General features: G+C 45.0%; 3 protein-coding genes and 1 long non-coding RNA gene across 4 annotated transcripts in view; 2 read left to right on the top strand and 2 right to left on the bottom strand.

Annotated features, from left to right (window-relative positions):
* Positions 1-2230: 2230 nt before the first annotated feature.
* On the top strand, positions 2231-9144 carry tmem106ba (transmembrane protein 106Ba). Its single transcript, XM_030358982.1, has 8 exons — positions 2231-2340; positions 3455-3668; positions 3859-3922; positions 4792-4951; positions 5694-5834; positions 6861-6910; positions 7107-7160; positions 8471-9144. Exons 2-8 carry the CDS (start codon positions 3470-3472, stop codon positions 8589-8591), a joined length of 789 nt encoding a protein of 262 aa, XP_030214842.1. The 5' UTR covers positions 2231-2340; positions 3455-3469; the 3' UTR covers positions 8592-9144.
* A 625-nt stretch (positions 9145-9769) lies between these two features.
* Positions 9770-11715, bottom strand: LOC115545633 (uncharacterized). The gene is made up of 2 exons (XR_003977132.1): positions 11624-11715; positions 9770-11359 (listed from the first exon to the last, which is right to left on the bottom strand). It is a non-coding gene; the product is annotated as an uncharacterized LOC115545633 (long non-coding RNA).
* A 517-nt stretch (positions 11716-12232) lies between these two features.
* On the top strand, positions 12233-15602 carry seraf (Schwann cell-specific EGF-like repeat autocrine factor). The gene is made up of 6 exons (XM_030358981.1): positions 12233-12371; positions 12462-12684; positions 12858-12953; positions 13122-13226; positions 13790-13885; positions 15108-15602. Exons 1-6 carry the CDS (start codon positions 12285-12287, stop codon positions 15245-15247), a joined length of 747 nt encoding a protein of 248 aa, XP_030214841.1. The 5' UTR covers positions 12233-12284; the 3' UTR covers positions 15248-15602.
* A 9-nt stretch (positions 15603-15611) lies between these two features.
* The window catches only part of vwde (von Willebrand factor D and EGF domains), a 39879-nt gene continuing 34538 nt past the window's right edge, over positions 15612-20952 (bottom strand). Inside the window, exons 25-30 of the mRNA XM_030359194.1 lie at positions 20836-20931; positions 20072-20167; positions 19255-19350; positions 18145-18240; positions 17134-17231; positions 15612-16644 (exon numbers count right to left, since the gene is read on the bottom strand). Coding sequence (XP_030215054.1) covers positions 16630-16644; positions 17134-17231; positions 18145-18240; positions 19255-19350; positions 20072-20167; positions 20836-20931 — 497 coding nt within the window. The 3' untranslated portion in view covers positions 15612-16629. The remainder of the gene's footprint in view (positions 16645-17133; positions 17232-18144; positions 18241-19254; positions 19351-20071; positions 20168-20835; positions 20932-20952) is intronic.

Raw genomic sequence — 20952 nt, 5'->3', positions numbered from 1 at the left:
ATAAAGAAATGTAGGCCTATTTGATTACATTATAGGGGGAATTACTCACTTTAAATCCACTGCTAGAGTGCAAGGAGTAACATATTTAAAACGTGTGTGTGTGTGTGTGTGTGTGTGTGTGTGTGTGTGTGTGTGTGTGTGTGTGTGTGTGTGTGTGTGTGTGTGTGTGTGTGTGTGTGTGTGGCAAGTCGAGTGTGCCACAATCGCCGTTAATCAACGGCGTTCTGACCAACTTTACGCCATTGGACAAACTTTGCTATTGCAAGCCAACACCGACAGAAAACTACCTCATTCAGTCACGTATCACCTTCATTACGCCGTAAAAAACGCCGTAAATTGTAAAAAACCTATGGCAAGCCCAGGGCGACTCAATTCAACGTTATTTTACGCGTATCAGCACGCGTTCTGAACAACTTTACGCCATATCGCCCTGGGCTTGCCATACAAAACGGCGATTTTTACACACGCTCTTTAAGGGCTTCATTGCGGCGTAAAAAGCGGCAAATTTTTTGCGCATGACGATGTTAAAAACACTGTTTTTTTACGGCGTTTTTTACGGCGTAATGAAGGTGATTCGTGACTGAATGAGGTCGTTTTCTGTCAGGGTTGGCTTGCCACACTTTAACCGGCGTTCCGAAAGCTGCTTGAGACGTTGTCGTTCCGAACGCCGTTTTATATACAAATTACGCTGTTTCGAACACTGTAAGTTGCATATAAAACAGAGTTTGAAATGGCGTTTGAAACACCTTTTTGACCCGTTTTGTCATGTGCTAATGGTCTCCTTGACTCCTTCCCTCAATTTTGTCAGCCAATAGATTTCATTTGCTTTCACCCAATCATATGCCACGGCACACAGTAAACGTCATCGGGCCAGATCTTCTTTCGCAAATCTTTCCTGTTGCAAAGTTTGCTCAAACTTACCTACTATATAAAGGCCTACATGTTTATGGTGTTAGTTTAGTGTATAGTGTGTCTATATATTTGTATATATGGCATTTACATTTCTTTGTTTTGTTCGCTTCTTAGTTTTATTATTTGATAAATATTATTAAAAAATATATATATATCAACACACGAATCTAAAATCAATCAATGCATATTCTTTAAAAGTTGAATTTGTATGTAATTATATCCCTACAAAAATGCAGCAAAAGCGGTCGGAAATTTAGTCAGCCATCATTTAATTGCACAAAATTCCCCACCATTCGAAAAATGAATATCCAGAGTCATCCCAAGATTATCTTCTCCGAACAACACAAACACACATTTTAAACAAGAACTGCCTTAAAACTTTTGAAGGAATATTGACTAAATGGTTTATTTCCTATATTTTGACGTTTTTTTTCCAATTGACCATTTGAGTTGTAGCTCTCATGCGATCCATGACTCATCCTAATCACATGTCTCCTCTCCCCCCTCAGGTCAACAGACCCCTGACCATGACGAAGGAAGGCAGCCAGACACGCAACCGCAAGTATGTTTGTAATTTATATTTGTATGGAGCACCTGGAACGAAACAATTTCCCCCCAGGGATCAATGAAGTTTTCTGATTCTGATTCTGAAGATATCCATCAAGTCCACGAGCAGCAAGCGGATGGGGAACTCTGCTCCATTACTGGTTCACCGGGGCCTATACTCTCATGGTCCAGAGAGCACGCCTTTGTTTTTGAGCCAATTTGAACATTGTTTAGATTGGTTTGTGTCAGAGGGTCTAGAATCGTCTCTGTTGGACACAATTTAAATCAGGTAAACTATTGTTACAATTTGCTACAACATTTTGTGCGTGCTGTCATTAACAGTCTCAGCTCTGAGGCACAAACCCACAGAATAACACTGCCAACTACTGGTCAGTGGATAAACTGCAGGATTAAATCAACCTCTTTGATGAACATGCTATAACATAACATATTACATGAAAAGACATGCGGACCAGAATTAAGAGTATTAATTCTGGTCCGGGGGGGTACATTTCTGACTTCAACACTCCTATATTATTATTATATTTTATCATAGTAACCTATGTTACTTTACATGGACTTTACGATGTGAGCAACAAGGATCTCATCAGTCATATATTAACCCTACTGAAAGACAAGTCCAAGCCGAAGTATTTGGAAGGCGTTTATTTTAAAGCAAACCAACAACACACAACTAAGTTTATAAAAGGAGAGCCGATGCACAGTTATCGTCTGCACCAATCAGCGTCCCCCGCTTAACTCGCTCGTCGAATCAGGAGAGGAGGGGAGGCGGGTGCTTCGCGGGGCTGCTATTCGTCCACCACAACAAACAGCGCTTCGGTCGAATGACAAATACCCAATAGACAAAAGAGCGGATAAACGGTAAGATACGCACACCACATGCTATTTTTGACTATAAAAACGAGACTTGAAGGTCGTTGTGCTAAATCTAGACAATGAACCCCGCGTACGGAGCTCGAAGCGTGTCCCCATCGGCTTAACGTTACGTTATAGACCATAGAGCCAGGTGACTCCGCAAGGGCCATGGCATAAAATAAGCTTTTAATTTAAACGCTGCCAATGATGACATTGTGCATAATGCAAATATAAGGCTTCGTAGATGTAGACTGTGAATTGAATGTAACAATGTGCCCACGGTGCGGAATAACAGGTCCTGTTAGTACATTGTGTACTCGTGTTACGCACAGCCATGGCGGCTGGGGCACAGACGCACCGGGGTTTGAACAATATACACACACACTGTGTGGGACTACCCTTTAGGACAGGGGTCCTCAACCCCTGGTCCCCGGACCGGAGCCGGTCCGTGGAACAGTTGGTACCGGGCCTTGAATTATTTCCCAGAAAAGGATGATAAAAAAAATGATAATAAATATTTCACGTTTTACAAGTTAGGCTATACGGGTTACGTTATATCCTCCAACCCATAGACTCCATATTTGTATTTGTAGTGGAGAAAATGGGAAAGAAAATGTGAAATATTGGTATATTCAATTTATACCATTAGTTGTCACCTAGTTCATAATATGCAACTAAAACAACTGAAAATTAAGCACTGTAAACTACTTTGTGTTGATTTAATGCTCAGGTGACTATTTTCTGTGTCTCTTATAAATTGTAGTTTTTTGTATTATTAAATTGTTGAGACAAAAAAAAAACAGCTACATCCTTCTTGAAAAATTATGCATCTTAAAATGAAGTTATTCACATTGGCTACCGGTCATCCAAGTTTAGGAACCCCTGCTTTAGCATATCCCTATTGCTTACTATTATTTCTTGCATCTTAAATTACGAATCATGGACGGTATCGCCCTTCTTTTTGGCATGCCTGGCACTTTGAAACATACTTGTTGACCGGAGAGGCTTTCTGTCAGTCGGCCAGAACCGATCCCACATTCCGTCCTCGGTCACGCATGTGATCCAGCGAGCGCAGTGGCGTGCCTCCTAAAGCCACCGCGCTCCGCCTGCCCCCACACAGACACACGGACACACCATGGGCTCGTCCCGCTCCCGTACGGCCAAGCCCGGCGACGACGGCCAGGACGCGCTCACGACCAACGCCGAGTCCACGGACACGCACGGCGAGGAGGACGGGAAGCATGGAGACGTGTCTCAGTTCCCCTACGTCGAGTTCACCGGGCGGGACAGCGTCACCTGCCCCACGTGCCAGGGCACCGGCAGAATACCGCGGGGTGAGTGTTCATCTCGTCGTCCACAAGATGATTTTTGACCATTTTAAAATTCAAACCATAATTGCATCAGTAATCGCTGCTTCTAGTACCAGTCTTTCCTCAGTCTGGTCCTAAAACCTCCTCAGCGATGCGATGTACCCCCGTTTTGTAATACTAACATGTTATCGCGCGATGTTACCCTCGTTTTCAGGACAGGAAAACCAGCTTGTGGCTCTGATTCCATACAGCGACCAGCGACTCAGACCAAGCAGAACGTGAGTATTAAAACTAATTTCAGAACTGGAACTCTGCGATCGATTGAGGAAGGAACTCTAAAGCAAAGCGCCAGAGCCCTTCTCCGATAAGAATATGTTGTTAGCGTAGTGGTGAGCGATGAGGACTCCCACCCCAAGTCTCCCACCTCACCTGTAAGTCTCCCCAGGCAGAGACACCTTACCCCACCTGCTCCTCGGGGTCATGTCTCTGAGAACACTGCATGGCTAAAGGCCTCTGCTAAACAAACCAGATGTACTAGAAGGTTCAGGTTCTTGTGATGGGCGGGAAGGTCTCAACTATTATGTTACATAATATAAGCATAGCTTGTTAGTAACTGAGTGACACAAGAACAGAGGGCGAGACGTTACAAGTTATAAGTTACACTTAACAAGTGCCATATAAGGGTCAACTAACGGATCCAAGATGGTGGACTTCAGAAGCAAGATGGTGTCTGAATAGACAGCATGGTCAACAGGCTTGGTTACACTCAGAAAGCAAGACTATTTAAAGCCTATTCACCCCCACCACAAGGACAGTACCTGGATTAAGGATTCCTATGGGGAACGGGACCGACCCTTTGTCGTGGATGTTTGTCAAGTGTTAGTCTATGTTATGTGTAAAACAATAACCAAACGGGACAGGCCACCGTTTACCCCAACGCTTGGGCTATCCCTTAACAAGATAGTAAGTAAGAGGGATATGCTAAAGCAGGGGTTCCCAAACTTGGATGACCGGTAGCCAACGTTAATGCCTCGACTCCTGCCTAGACAGAGAGCCATTTTGAATATACCAGTGGGGTCGTGACAACACTGTTGACTGTCCATGGCGTACAATACATAACCTCACCGCGCGTCGGTCGCCCCCTCAGGAAGCTGTACGTCACCATCTCGGTGTCCATCTGTCTGCTGCTGTCCAGCCTGGCCGTCTTCTTCCTGTTCCCCCGCACCATCGACGTCTCCTACGTGGGCGTCAAGTCGGCGTTCGTCTCCTACGACTCGGACCAGAGGATCGTCTTCCTCAACATCACGGTAAGGCGTCGAACTTCATCTGGTGCGTTTATAATAAAGCGTATGGTGCAACATCGATTTTCATCTCTTAGAAACGTTCTCCTTATTCATATTATTGTATATTTCCTATTTTTGGGATTTAAGTCATCAATAAATGAGATACTTCGATTCATAAAGTTCTGAATCGATTAATCACGATTAGATTAGATTCAATCTGCTCTTAAATAATGAAGATGGCTCAACTGTGTTACAAAATACAAATGTACTTTATTTTTTCTCTTCATCTTAAACAAAAGGTTTGAAGTGCAAACTTGTAAATTGGACAGTTTAAACTTGAGCTGTAAACTAAACTGTCTCAAGTCTCAAAAGTGCCATTGTTTATTAAAGTGCAAAAATAATAATAATGGTAACAAAAAAAAATGTTGCCCTATGAATCGATATTGCAAGTTTAAATGAAATCGATCAAATCTATTATTTTTTACCCAGCTCTATGGTGTACCTTAATGTACTTATTGTAAGTCACCTGCCTCCAACCGCTCCATCTTCCTTCACTGAAGGGTCTTCGGAAACCAGAACTCTTTGTTACTCAGTTCTCAACAGTTTATTTTCATTTGTGGTTTTCATTGTGTGTAAATATTACTTTATTGTAACTGTCCACTTGTTTCGTCATTTTATTTTATTGTTTATTATTGTTTTTTTTTTCCTTCTTTTTTACTTGTTGGAAATAAAAACATTTTCAATTCAATCCATCCTCCCCTTCCAGAACACTCTGAACATCACCAACAACAACTACTACGCCATCTCCCTGACCAACATCACGGCCCAGGTCCAGTTCTCCAAGACGGTGATCGGCAAGGCCAGGATCAACAACAGTACCATGATCGCACCGCTGGGCAAGCAACAGGTATCTCACACACACACGCACACGCACAAGCACACACACACACACACACCGCAGTGGTTCTTAAAGGGCAAAAGTTTATAGTGTGGTGTTGATCCAAAAAAGCAGATGTAAGATGGAAAGATCGACCATCAACCTCATTTGGGGAATTTACCTAGTGGTAGGCCCGTCCGTCTGTCATTCATCTGGGAGGACACTCCCCCTTGTGATGTCATTACATTAACATTTGAAACGGCTCGTGAGAAATGTGGTGGTAAACACTGGGCCTTTACAGTGTTTGCCCTCCGGCTGAACTAAGATAATCATTGTGTTTGAACAAGGCTTGCTCTGGGAACAATGGTTGCCGAGGCAGTCTGCGCTGACTTACACAACCTAAATACCGACAGAGACCTGTGGTACTGCTAGCTCGCTACCTCTTCGTCTGACTCCCTTTGTCCCAGTGTGACACCTCAGTAGCTATTCCTATGACTACTGCCATTAATCCGCCTTTTAAAACAAATAATCCTAAACATTCTCCCCATATTCCAGCAGCCACTGTCTTATTTCAAGCTAAAGAGTGCGTCTGTTGTTGGGGGCAGTGTCAGCCCTGGGCCATCAGCCCATGACTCAACAGTTTCCCAAGATAAAACCAGCGAGATGTCAGGGACACTCAGTCACGCTCTGCAAAGTCTGGATGCCTCATTGCTTTTTTCCCACATGAACCCGTACTGAAGTGTTTCTCTCAGGCGCATTGTGGCTCAAGGAGGCATGAGGCTCAGGAAGGAAGAGCGTGTCGGCTGGTAACCGGAAGGTTGCTAGTTCGATCCCCGGCTCCTCCTAGCAGAGTGTTGCGGTGTCCCTGAGCGAGACGCCTCACCCTGACTGCTCCTGACGAGCTGGCTGTCTCCCTACTTGGTTGACACCTCCGTTGGTGTGTGAATGTGTGCATGGACGGGTGAATGTTAGTCAATATTGTAAAGCGCTTTGAGCGGCCACTGGTTAGAAAAGAGCTGTATAAATACAGTCCATTTACTTTGTAAAACCTTCCAGATCGACTACACCGTTCCCACCACCATCGCCGATGAGATGAGCTACATGTTGTAAGTATTGACCCAAGAAGTTACGTGAAAGATTTGCCAAAGTGGCAGGATGGCCAATGCTCATAGTGATGTCCACACGTAGTTTGTGGTAGAAATGCATAACAGGGACTAAGGAAATATGTAACCTAGGTCATTTTCATGGTGCCTTTAGAACCAGTTAAATGTGATGACATGAACCATGGTTTTATGTTCACAGTGATTACTGCACCTTGCCGTCCATAAGAGTCCACAACATCGTGGTCATGATGCAGTGAGTATTTTTAACAATGCACACTTCCTCATTTTCTCAAATCCTGAGCACAGATTTTCTCTAAACAGACGTTTGTAGGCAGCCTACTCGTCCATCAGCATTTCAGAGATGTGAGGAAGGAAAGCCTGGGAGTAAGCAGAGATAAGCTCTGCCCCCACCCCTCTTACTCATTGTATGGTTTGCCTCCTGCCATTTAAAAATAGTACTTAGCATTGTGTAGTAATGGATCTTGGCAGCAATGGGTTAACCTAGCAGTTGCTATTGCTTGGCACTTTGTTCTATGATCATCCATACTGTACCGACAGAGATATAATGTTCTTTCTCTTCTTCTGACAAATGTACTTATTGTAAGTCGCCTTGGATAAAAGTGTCAGGCCCCTAAATATAAATGCTAGAACGCAGCTCATCAAAAGGGTACAGCACTTTAAGGTTTCAGTACCTTAGGTGTGTCGTCTGGGTACTAGGTATTTTTTGTTCCTAACTAGTCCTGCATCCTTCTGACATGAGTTGAGGGATCCTCTGCAGTTTTCCTACACACTGTCGTCACGACGACGCTGGTGAAGGCCTTTCCCACACACGGTTTGACCCCCGGCCTTCGAACCCACGACCAGCATGCCAGAACGATAACAAACCCAGAAGCCAAGCGGACGAAATCCCTGAGACTGGGGGGAGGATACTTAGTTAGTTAGTAAGTTAGTTAGGTCGGTTCTTTAATGTCCCCAAGGGGATAATTGTTTTCACACAGTCAAGTTGGTTTCAGGGCAGCTAACACGGTGTAGCAACACTGTTTAGCACACAGATAACAAATAAACTCTCTTCCCACATATACAACAGATAACAGACAAACCCTCTTCCCACATATTGAACAGAAAAACATATAAAAACATATAGACGGCAGCAATCAAAACATCCACCCATGACCCCCACATGACAGATCACAAACCCTCTTACCACAAATAAACATGACATGGACAATATACAGTGATGAAAAATCTACATAATTTTGTTCACTGCTATGATGGCTGAGGGGACAAAGTCTAGTACCCTATATCTGCGGCCAGATGGGAGTAATATGAAGAATTGGTTAAGGGGCTGTTCAGGGCTGCTGACTATTACACGTGCCAGGCGTGCGATAGCAAGTTAATTTGCTTCTGGGGAGGTCGATTATCTTGGATGCTGTGTGTGGGATTATGAAGAGTCTGTTCAGCCTGGAGGTTCCGGGTTTGATCCCCGCTGTCAGCGGTGTGTCCTAGTGAACGATGACTCACCCCCTACGGCTGAACGACCCTGAACGTCAATGTCGTCCTCAGGGTTACCGTGACGACGTCGTACTTCGGCCACGCGGAGCAGGTGTCCCAGGAGATGTACCAGTACGTCGACTGCGGGGGGAACACCACCTCCCTGCACGGGCACGTGCAGGTCTACAAATGAGCAGCGACGCCCAGGGAGCGGGTACCATGATAACGGGTGCCATGGTAACGGGTGCCATGGTAGCTGGGACCATGGTAACGGGTCCCATGGGAGCGGGTACCATGGTAATGGGTCCCATGGTAACGGGGCCCATGGTACCCGCTACCATGGTACCATGTTACCACGCTACCGGGTACCATGTTAAAGGGTACCATGGTAACAAGTTCCAAGGGTTCCTGTTACCATTGCAGCCGGCCCCATGGTTACATTTAACAGGGAAACAAACCGGGTCGATTTTATTTTTGCAGGGTTGTTTTGATATTCTAAAAAAAGTGAGCTAAACACTGAAAATCCATCTGATTTCTGATTGGACGGCTCGGTGTCATGGGATTTCACCAGCATTGTCTTTTTGTGCGGGAAGCGACATCACAGGGTTTTCATTCTGAGCCAATCAGAGAAGAGGGTGGCCTTAAAGAACAAATCCGGTGTAAAATGGACCTGGGATGTGTTTAGTATGATAACGAGTTGGAATGTTCGTTTGGGAGCAAAAAAGCGCGTATTCTTAAGTTGGCTGTTTTTAGCCGATTCTACCAAAACGCTATAAACTTGGAACGATGGGGGCATGTGTTATAGTAAAAACTAAATCGTTATTTTAAACCACATAAAAGGCTAGAAGTAGCCCGACTCTTCTTTGGTAGTATAATAAGGGTCTTAACATATAAAACGAGGCATTGATAACTTTGTAAGTGTACAGTTTATTAAAAATGAAATTTCTATGCACACAATACCATCAGTAGTTCACCCGTCGACGCCATCTTGTCTTTAAGACTCGAGAGGTAGATTGACGAACACAGAGCTTGTGACATCCGTGAACAACACGCAAGCTCGGTGGTCGCCAATCTACTTGTCGAGTCTTAAAAACAAGATGGCGTCGACGGGTGAACTACTGATGGTATTGTGTGTATAAAATGTCCTTTTTAATAAACAATCTGTGCACTTACAAAGTTATCAATGCCTTGTTTTATATGTTAAGACCCTTATTATGCAAAGAAGAGTAGGGCTACTTCTAGCATTTTAAGTGGTTTAAAATAACGATTTAGTTTTTACCATAACACATGCCCCCATCGTTCCATGTTTATAGCGTTTTGGTAGAATCAGCTAAAAACAGCCAACTTAAGAATGCGTCTATATGGCTTATCTGCTCCCAAACTAACATTCCAGCTCGTTATCGTACTAAACATATCCCAGATCCATTTTACACCGGATTTTTCCTTTAAGTGAAATACAACATGAGATGACCTTCTGGGCAGGTCGCGCTCCCTAACAGGATTTTCAAGGTCGAGGCTATGAATGTGGAAATAGGCTGATAAGGGGATCAGTATCTCAATGTCATGTTGTCTTAAGGTTTTATCGCGCTCCTTGATTTTAATTGTTTTGTTACCTTCAGAAACGTACTATAATACACACACATGTGATGCACTTTAGCTTGATAAAGGAAACCATTACACATCAATTCAACCTGATGTTTCTGGTTTAAAACATTCCAGCTCTGTGGCCAAACAAGCACAACTAAAGCACAACTAAGTCATTATTCGACCCGAACAGAACCTGTTGTTACTTGAAAAATAATAATATGTTTAAATCCATGGAGCTATTTTTAGGAATAACCAAAAATAATTTGACTCTGTTTATACACGTTTCATCACCTCTTTTTAAATATATTGTCATGGGGTTAGGCGGTTAGGGTAAGACTGCTCCTAACCCTAACCCTAGGGGAAGGTTCCTTCAATAAGAGTATGAGTCACTGTATCTCTGTTTTTTTTATGTTTGCTAATGATGAACTGACTAGACACATAGTTTGCTTTTATTCGTTATAATTTCTGTCCACCAGGGGGAAATTCAATTTGTAATAACGTTAGCGTCGGATGTTTCTTTAATAATGTTATTCCGGCTCCTTTGCGATTATAATTTTTCTCTTTGTTGTTTTTTTCCCCTCTTAACGTTTTGAGATGTTTTATTGTAACAAATCATCTTTGTGGGTTTTGTTTCATCAATGTAATTTTAATCTCCCAATGTGATTTTAATCATCCTTGGTTCATTCTATTTATGTATCATCTTAACTAGCCTACTTGGTAGACTTTATCAATATTTCACTTTGATGCTCATTGTATGTAATGTTATGTCTATGGGATGAGTTCTCACGTTATAACTCTATCTTCAGAGAAGAGTTTAGCGGACTTCAACAATAATTATTTTCATCGGTCGTACACAATTCCCGTGTCCAAGTGGGACCGAAATTTCAAAAAGGTAATTTGGTGTGAATGGTGAGGATTATCTACCAGAATGATGGGATAACGAATATCTATTTTTTTCTGAACACTGCCAAGACTCGACGTAGTTGTGAATGTTTTTGCATGACCTTAAAGATCATTAAAAAAAAAACTAGTTTTGAATATCATTGTTTGGAGTTTTTTGTACCGTATTCTCGCACTGGGTGGCGCAAATGGAAAGGAAAGGAAACCGGTAGACGCTCAACTGATCAAATAAGAGGACCAGCGCCTACATGGTAAGAAGTGTAACATCCTTTCAATCAATTAACTTGTAATAGGCCCACTAATATTACTGCGCTACTTATAAGTAGTAAATACTTTTTTTTTTTACTTGTGTTGCTCGTCCATGAAGTAAACCCTGGGCAGGCCTAGTCGGAAGGTAGATCAACATCTGTTCCACTCATCAAAGTACAAGCAGCTTCGACCGCGGAGAACCCAGGTCAGCGGTGTGTGAAGAACCTGTTTGGAGAAAAACAACCGACAAAACGGATGAAACAAAGACCCAGCCTTTTACGCACGGGGGCTGAGAGGGTGGACTATTAAGTGTCCACATTACAGAAGGACTATTGGGGTTTTCTTCTTGATTTTTCTGCTGTGTTTTAAACTATGAAGGGAAGTATTATACTCTAGGATAACCTGTGTCCTCTGCTCTGACCTATTATGTCCTAACCATCCCAGATCCTATGAATATAAATATTTTATCTGCAGTGTGATAGGACTTACCTAGACATTGGTAAAAGACTTGGTAGGATTTCAAGACGGTCAACTTGGCATGTAGGCCGTGTGCTAACATGGAGGTGTCCTGTAACAGACATCGCTGAGTTTTCCGCTCAGAGAGGAAATAGCATTTCCACATTGCGTTCAGCACGTCTCTCCCCAGATCCACCAGCTTGTTCTGCCTAACTCTAAAGACGTGCACCACATACCAGTGGGACTGTGTCTGGGTCGCTGGTGTGGACATAGCGTCCGCTGTACTGTTACACCTCCATCAATACTGAAAAGAGTCCGTCTCCAATGCCACGCTGGTCTGGCGTCCAGCACGAGATTTTGATTCGAAGCCAAGCTCCAAATGTCTCACTTGTCTGATCCTTGTAGGACTTAATGCAGTCGGAATCTTTCGATTGAAGTCGGAGCTCTCATCAAGGACTTTATTTGCTTGAAAGCAAATGTGCAACTTATTTGCCCTATGATGGAGATGTGCATGGTTTCGCATTGTTAGCCATTCGCGTAAAAAGTGGAACAAAATGAATAACGTGTTTCGTTGTTTTGTGGGGGGTCCTTGTCTGTGAGTCTGTGAGTCCTCTATAGCGCGTAGGCTACTATACGCCCACCGCGCCCCCTACCCCGTCCGAGGAGAGGGGGCTATAGGAAGCTACATTGAACGATGGGAGACCCAATCATTTTCACCGCCCCCTCCTCAAGTCGCTCTCACTCAAACTATCTCCGCACCACCACAGCAACTTTACGCACGGTAACAGCAGCTCGGCAAGTGTAAAAAAAGGACGTAAATCTCTGCCATTTCTCTCCACAACAAAGTTTTCTCACCTGTGTCGCGATGCAGCTCGTGCGTCTGGGCCCCGGGGGGTCCCTGCTCCTCCTGGCGCTTCTGGCCGCGCTCACAGGGCCGTGCGTATCGCGCTCCGACGCACCCCGAGGAGTCGCGAACCCCTTCGTTTTCGATCCGAAGGCGAAGTGCGAGCCGTCGTGTAAACACTCGGGGATCTGCATTCGGAACAACACTTGCTTCTGCATGCGGGGCTACGAGGGAGAGACCTGCCAGTATGGTGATGTTCCGCTCGTCGGTTACACAGCATGTGGATTTGTTTTGACCAAACTTCCTTTTTTAACAAATTAATTCAATGAAATAGTAGTCGTATCATCCATGTTTTAATGTTTGACGTTTCGGTAGATAAGGCACACAAAAACGTATGCTGACATATGTTCCACTTGTGTTCAGCCAACTGTTTTCCCAAATGTAAGAATGGAGGACAGTGTCTCCGGCCGGGGAAGTGCGGATGTCCTGCCGGCTTTGGCGGGAAATACTGTCACAAAGGTTTGTATATCCGTTTCAGATTGGTGTCTTTCATCTCATTATTTGGTTGCACTAATACGTGGCTGAGATCAAAGAAACGACTGAGTGTGTGTGTGTGTGTGTGTGTGTGTGTGTGTGTGTGTGTGTGTGTGTGTGTGTGTGTGTGTGTGTTTGTGTTGTGTGTGGCAGTGACGTGTGAAGAAGGCTGCTGGAACGGAGGAGAGTGCAAAGCGCTCCACGGCAAGGCAACGTGCCTCTGCCTCTCCAGCTGGACTGGGAACAAGTGCCAAGAAGGTAAGCTTTGAGATTCATTTAACCACGCTTTGTAATAAGCCATTGGTCAATGTTAACCAATGAGAATAGTTTAAAACCTGCAGCCGTCTGACAGTAAACCCCCCTGTGATGTGTGTTTTGAGGAGACCTGTGTATGTGTGTTACGTGATCTGTGTTTTGTGGGGACCTGTGTATGTGTGTGTCACGTGAAGTGTTTTTTGAGGGGACCTGTGTGTATGTTTGTTCTGTGATGTGTGTTTTGTGGGGACCAGTGTATGTGTGTTACGTGATGTGTGTTTTGCCCAGACCTGTGTAAGTGTGTGTTACGTGATGTGTTTTGAGGAGACCTGTGTGTATGTTTGTTCTGTGATGTGTGTTTTGTGGGGACCAGTGTATGTGTGTTTTGCCCAGACCTGTGTAAGTGTGTGTTACGTGATGTGTTTATGGGGACCTGACTGTGTGTGTGTGTGTGATACGTGACGTGTGTTTGTGGGGCCCCTGGTAACCGTATACTGCGGGGTGAAGGTTTGTTTCCTTTTGGGGCCGAGGCCGAGTTATGACCTGCGGTCTGGTTGCCATGGCAGCGGTGTGTCCCCAGGGCTGCAGGAACGGCGGCAGCTGCGTGGCTCCGGGAATCTGCAGCTGTCCGGACGGCTGGGTGGGCGGAGCCTGCCACACGGGTAAGGGTAACCCTGGCAACGGCCCTGTCTCTCTGGGTACATGTCTGTCTGTCTGTAAAAAATGCCTGTAAAAAATGACTTTTATTACTCAGAATTGGATACGATAAGCGAAAAGACAGGAAGAAAGACAGTTAGCCAAAAGACAGGCAGAAAGACAGTTAGCCAAAAGAAAGGCAGAAAGACAGGCAGACGGAAAGACAGAAAGACAGGCAGCCAAAAGACAGGCAGAAAGACAGAGCCAAAAGACAGGCAGAAAGACAGACAGCCAGGTAGACGGGCAGTCGACAAGCAGACAAAAAAGACAGGCAGCCAAATGACAGGCAAAAGCTTGTCTTTCGGCTGCCTGTCTCTCTGTCTGCTGGTCGGTATCCAAATCTCAGTCTGCCTGGCTGCCTGTAAAAATATATTCTTGTTTGAATCAAAGTTTCCCCGAATGTCTGTTCATATCGATGCCTGTCTGTGTGTCTGCCTGTCTGGTGAGAGAACACTTGTTCCTAAGTGAGCATGTGCTGGTACATACACACAGCTAGCACCACTGGGAGAATATCCAGAAGTAGAAAAGGAGGGATGGAAGCTCATTCTGTTCCTTCTATCTTTCCTTCCTTTCCTTTACTTGTTCCTTGCTTGAACAAACCCATTGGATCTGCAGTGTTTATGTGAGCATCCCATTTTATTCGTAGAACAGCAGTCTGCGTGAGCTGAGGAAATGTAAAACATTCGGTTTGCTTTAAACAGCGCTGGGTCGGCCACCTTCTACTCCCCAGCGGGAACTTGTGAATCTGGAAATCTGAGTTCTCCACGGGTTCGCTAGCACTCACTCAATCTAATAAACCTTTTTTTTCTTCTCTTACTTCATGGCCAGATGCAGGAACAGGAAATAGTAGTAATGGATGGATGTGTGCAGTTATTTAAAGGCCCCCCTGTTTCCCCAGCAGGTGCGATGTTGATTAGCTATGACAAACCATCACTCCAGCAGTCTACCCAGTGGACTGTACCAAACAGCAGGGTGGTCTATACCACCAGACCTCTGTGTGGACTGTACCAAAGGGCAGGCTGATCTTTATCCAATCAGACTTCTGGGTGGACACTCCCACTTGTGATGTCACTAGAGGAGCGATTTTGAATCGGCTTGTGATGGCTGTTCAGCATCGCCCCCGGTGGTAAGATTGGTGAACTGCTCCCCTGACCTCTCGCCTAACCCAGACCCCTCTGTCCGTCCCAGCCGTGTGCAGCCAGCCGTGTCTGAGCGGAGGGAAGTGTATCTCTCCTGAGAAGTGCCGCTGTCGCCCGTCGCATGAAGGCCCCCACTGTGAGAAGAAGAGATCCCAGTACCACTACCTGTACAAGGTCAAAGGTTACTAAGAGGAGATCCAAGTACAACTACCGACACAAGGTCAAAGGTCACTAAGAGGCGGTCCAAGTACCACTACCGACACAAGGTCAAAGGTCACTAACGGACCCATAGGGGGGGGGGGGTTTCTGTTTTTTTGATACATTTTTGATTTGCTCATTCATGTTTGACAACAAAGTGTATAAACCCTGTGTGCTAGGATCGGTCATTAAACACGTCCATATATGTGCGTTGTCTCTGTACGTACGTATGTATGTATGTATGTATGTATGTATGTATGTATGTATGTATGTATGTATGTATGTATGTATGTATGTAGACATATACTTTGAACATCATGAATAAAGGACTTAAGAAAACACAGAATTGTGATAATAACGTTTCTTTATTTTATTTTATTCGTTATGGGACATTATCATCATGTCTGCGTCATTTCATTGGTTCATAGCAAAACCTCTAACATAATATAGATATCGTACTTTAACATATCAACACACAAAACAACATGATCATCATTTGAGTTTCCTCTAACCCTACCCTGGTAAAGGCTCCAGTAACTCAGTGAACCACTATGGTCACTGTAGTCCTACCCTGGTAAAGACTCCAGGACCTCAGTGAACCACTCTGGTCACTGTAGTCCTACCCTGGTAAAGACTCCAGGACCTCAGTGAACCACTCTGGTCACTGTAGTCCTCGATGGTAAAGACTCCAGGACCTCAGTTCACTCTGGTAACAGTTTGTGTTAGAGGAGCAGGCCCCTCTGAAAACGCTGATGTACATCCTGCCGGCGCTAAGCAGGGCAGCAGACCTCAAGCTGGGCTTCTCATCAAGCCCCAGCCGTCGGACAACTGATTTATGGAGAGTTCACTGAGGCTAAACTCAAGGAAAACACATGTTGAACCACAAAACGAAGAAAAACCCAGCGTAAAAATCACTCTCAATTCCTCAAGTAAAACGAGTCCTTATTTTGTTTTCTCACACTCAAGATAACGACGCGTGTGAGTCCGCCGACTCTGCACTCCGCTGTGGTGGGACGCCTTCCATGCTCGAAGGGTAAACAAGGGTAACCAGGGGCGATGAGGTAGAACAGACCAACAGGGGACAAGACAAGTGCAATACATCAAGTCCCTTTGTTTTGAGCTGTGCACACAGCCAGACACATAAAGGCACAACCACTGTCACATACACTCGCAGAACCACATGCAAGCACACACACACACACACACACACACACACACACACACACACACACACACACACACACACACACACACACACACACACACACACACACACACACACACACACACACACACTCACAAACCAAACACACACGCCAAACGATCCCTTCTGCGCCTCTTTCTTTGTGCATTCTTGTGCCGATTCGCTGGCGTTATGCATACGGTGCCTGCAATGTTGAAGAGGAAAGTACATTTCATTAACTATCCTCTGTAGCTGGCCCTAGGTGTATCTAATCCAGCATCAGCAACATCTGGCATCCATTAACTTGACTTAAATAAGTGTTATCTTCTCTTTTAAAGTTTGGCTGTATCCCATTGGTCAAACACGTTCTGCGTGGTCTCTGATTGGTCCGTGCGGGCCAGGTGATGCGTCATAGCCATGCAGTGACACTACGTGTGGTTTGATCCCAAATGTCTCTAGTCTACCTGTAGAAATCCTCAGCACGACGCCTTGATATCTACCTGCTCCTAAATAACCCATTTAGTGTCAGAATCCGTTGTAAGTTGCTTGGGATGAATAGGGAAATACTAAGATGGCTTCTGAATTCTGGCTCAAACCCATGCCATGTTTTCAGTATTTTGGTGCCCTTGGGATGGAATGGTCTTCAAATGCCGGTAGAGTCAGGAGTGTGAGTTGACCTTTGACCCCTACTGACCTTGACCCCGCAGCTGACCCCCTTGTATCCTCTCCGACAATGGCAGAAGTCCGGGAGCACACAGCGCCCCCCGTTGAGACAACGCACCTTACAGATGGCTGCCCGCATGACCAGGCAGCCAATCAGTGACCAGGCAGCCAATAAGTGGAAAAAAAACAACAACACAAACGTAAGACATGGCAACCTGTCAATAGTCAGACATAAACACCTCTATTAGTGTCGTGGAAATAATTGACTAGTTTGCACAGAGGCGAAGACAGAGGACTTTAAAATGAAGAGCATCTTTATCCATGCACTTCTCTACTCATGCATTTTATCAGGGCTCCCATCCAACCATACCTCCCTGACCACGCTTGCTCATTGGTTATTTGTCCTGGGTTTTGGCCGATATATCTCTTAAAACCGTTGTTGTTCCCGAGTTCTAAATGTCAACCCCTCATCTGTTTGTGTAGAGTGTGTACATTTTACAGTTATCTGAAATCGATGCGTTGTTACCTGATACGTGGGTTCAGGACACTTAAGGAAAGAGCTTTTCAAAACCAAAACTATTCCAATTATTTAACATTCAGGTTAAATATTATATTAATTATATGTAATATCCCTGTTTATGTTCATCGCCAGCCTCATACAGCTAAAGAACATATTGTATCGACCCTGAGACTCTTTAGGAGTTTGTGTGTTATGCAATGTGTTCCGTTGTCCGTTGTGCCAGTTGTCCCATGTGCATGCATTGAAGTGTTCCACCTGTCAATCAATGTTGGGGGCGAATCGCCAGGTCAGCTGGGGGAGGGGCTTGGGTGAACAGGAGTGTGGGGGTGCGTTGAAGGTGTTCTGTGTTCTGCGGTGTGTGTGTTTTCGGTGAACCAGTCATTTCTGGCGTTGGTTACAGCGTTACAGTAACCAGGTTTGTAATCATAAAGGGTTAGGGTTTACAATAGGGTTATCATTACAATATTAGAATATTATATTAATATATACATTATATGAATGGATGAGGGTGAATGAACCCACCGGTCTGACACTGGGGGCCCTCCCAGCCATCGGGGCACTGGCAGGTGTTGGGTCCAACACACTCCCCTCCGTTCCTGCACTTCTGCAGACACAGGGCTACAACAACCCACACACGCACAAGCACGCACGCACACACACACGCAAACACACGCAAACACACGCACGCACATACACACACACATACCCACACACACAGGTGAACACATTTATACAGATGCCTGATTGGTCCGTAAGGGCTGATTATGGTCCCACGTCACGCAACGCAAGGACCAAGCAGAAGCAAACCTGTTTTGGTTCTGCGTCGGGTTTTAGTGAGCTGACCAATCGCAGCACTCGCTGCTGTGTTGCCTCGACAGAAGGGTACAATTTTTGGGAGGCGCATGTCAGGCCCTTGAGGTGGACGCAAGGAGGGTCCGCAAGGACGTAAGGGGTCCGTAAACCCCCCTGCGTTGCGTGAACGTGGGACCATAATCAGCCCTTAAGGGTACATCAATACTCAATAGATAAGCCAATCACGCAAAGCGACCACCCTCTCAGTCAGAGGTAGCAAGTTCAGCAATAAGTCGTCTTTCTCAAGAGACGTCTCAACACTTTACTGAAGAGTGACGTATTCCTACATGTTGCGATGCAGTCACTACAATGACACGGTCGTGAATTAAGTGTGTCTAGTGTTTCAGAGGTTCAAAACGGTTGACCCTTTCACAGTATCTATATAATATATATTAGTATATATACACGTGAATCACCGAAGATGGTGCAATTTGATTGGTTCGCTATCTCGGGATATTGGGCAATAACCCATGATTGAGATCCCATACTCTGGATATTGTTTTCATCGCAAAATGACGCAGAAAAAGAGCAACAAAATATGGTCTTCGCTTATTATTTATGAAACAGCAAGTAAAACAATGAAATTGTGACATTTTGAGTCGCAGTTCAGGCTAAGTGTCAATCCATTGACTTCTGTTTTAGAGTGGCAGTAGAGTTATCTTGTTTACTACAACAAGTGTTATCTTGCTATTCCCCACTATTCACTTTACCTTCGGCGAATAATTATGTATGTATCTTTGCTCAGTCAAATCACGGCCCCGAGGCGGTCTCTGAACTCACGCATGTGACAGCGCTCGCCCCTCCAGCCCGACGGACAGGAACACGTGTTGGCTCCCACACACTTCCCCTTGTTCATACACCCGGGCTCACACACGCCTGGGAGACACACACACACACACACACACACACACACACACACACACACACACACACACACACACACACACACACACACACACACACACACACACACACACACACACACACACACACACACACACACACACATCAGGGCCTGGGGGCAGCTGTTGGGGCCACAATAAGCCACAGATATACAAACAACATAGCCAGCACACACATGCACAATCCTTAGGCTCTGGTTTTTTATCAATTACATCTTGTTGTATGTTCGTGGTTTTAACTTAACTTTGCACTTCACTTTGTACAACTCTCTTAACTTTGATCTTGACTTTGAATAACTCTCTTAACTTTGTTCTCAACTTAGTATAGCTCTCTTGACTTTGATTTTAACTTTGCATAACTCTCTTAAATTTGAGCTTAACTTTGAATAATTCTCTTAAATTTGAGCTTAACTTTGAATAACTCTCTTAACTTTCTTCTTAACTTTGTATAACTCTTATAATTTGTTGTAAGCAGCAGAAAGAAGCCTTTGCCTGTCTTCTCCCTGCTCCATTGTAACTCTCTATCGTCGGATGTGAGCAGCAGGAAATCTTGAAAAACATTCAGTATATCATCCATCAGTCAGAATGAGCCCCTGTAATCAGCAGTGACCACGACACCTGTGTGAGGCCCAAAGGTGACCTCATGGGGGAGCCTTGGCGACTGTTGCCGTGGGGATAGGCTGTACTGTACTCACTCCTCTGACACCTCTTCCCGGTGTAGCCGTCGGGACAGGAACACACGCCGTTCCTCATGCACTGGCCTCCGTTCTTACATGGGGGGCTGCACACAGCTGTAACACATCAAGAACACACTAAGAACACGGCAAGAACACGTCAAGAACGCGCCAGGAACATGTCAGGGACACGCCAAGAACACAACATTAGTATGTAAAGAACAGTCCAAGAACACGTCAGGAATAGGTCAAGAACACACCAAGAACCCATAAAGAACATATCAGGGACACGTCAAGAACACACCATGAACACATCACGAACATATTAGGGACACGTCAAGAACATGGCAAGAACACGTCAAGAACAAGTGAGGAACACTTGTTTAAGATTCAGTGTGCCAGATAATGTGGTGTGTCTCTGTTGTCTTTTCTGTTCCTGAATGTACATGTGATTGATATTAAAGGCTGAGAATGCAGAGCTCGCTACTAGCTAGCTAGCAGCTCCCTATGTCATACATCTGATAAAAACAGCTGTCTGGGGTGACTCAGCCAGACTATGTTGTTGGGAAACAGTCAGGAAGCCAAACCTTACCTAGTACTACGGAGTTTATTAACTCCGGAGCTTCCTATGTAGGTGAAATGGTTTTGGGTAACACTCTCCTATTAACTGTTGAGTCCCTGAGAGGTAGGTTGCTAAGGAAGTTAGCACCTATGCTTTTGGGAAACGAAGCCCTGGTTGACGGGTGACTGTGTGTGTGTGTGTGTGTTCCTGGCTGCGGTCTCACCGATCTGACACTGAGACCCGTAGAACCCCCTGGGGCAAGCACAGACCCCGGGTTTAAGGCACGCGCCCCCGTTCAGACACACCGGGTCACACGACGCTGGGGAGAGATAATAAACCA

Source organism: Gadus morhua, chromosome 6 (assembly GCF_902167405.1).
Source record: "Gadus morhua chromosome 6, gadMor3.0, whole genome shotgun sequence".
Classification (NCBI taxonomy): Eukaryota; Metazoa; Chordata; class Actinopteri; order Gadiformes; family Gadidae; genus Gadus; species Gadus morhua.
The sequence above is the reverse complement of the archived record's forward strand: the minus strand, read 5'-3'. Positions and strand labels throughout refer to the sequence as shown.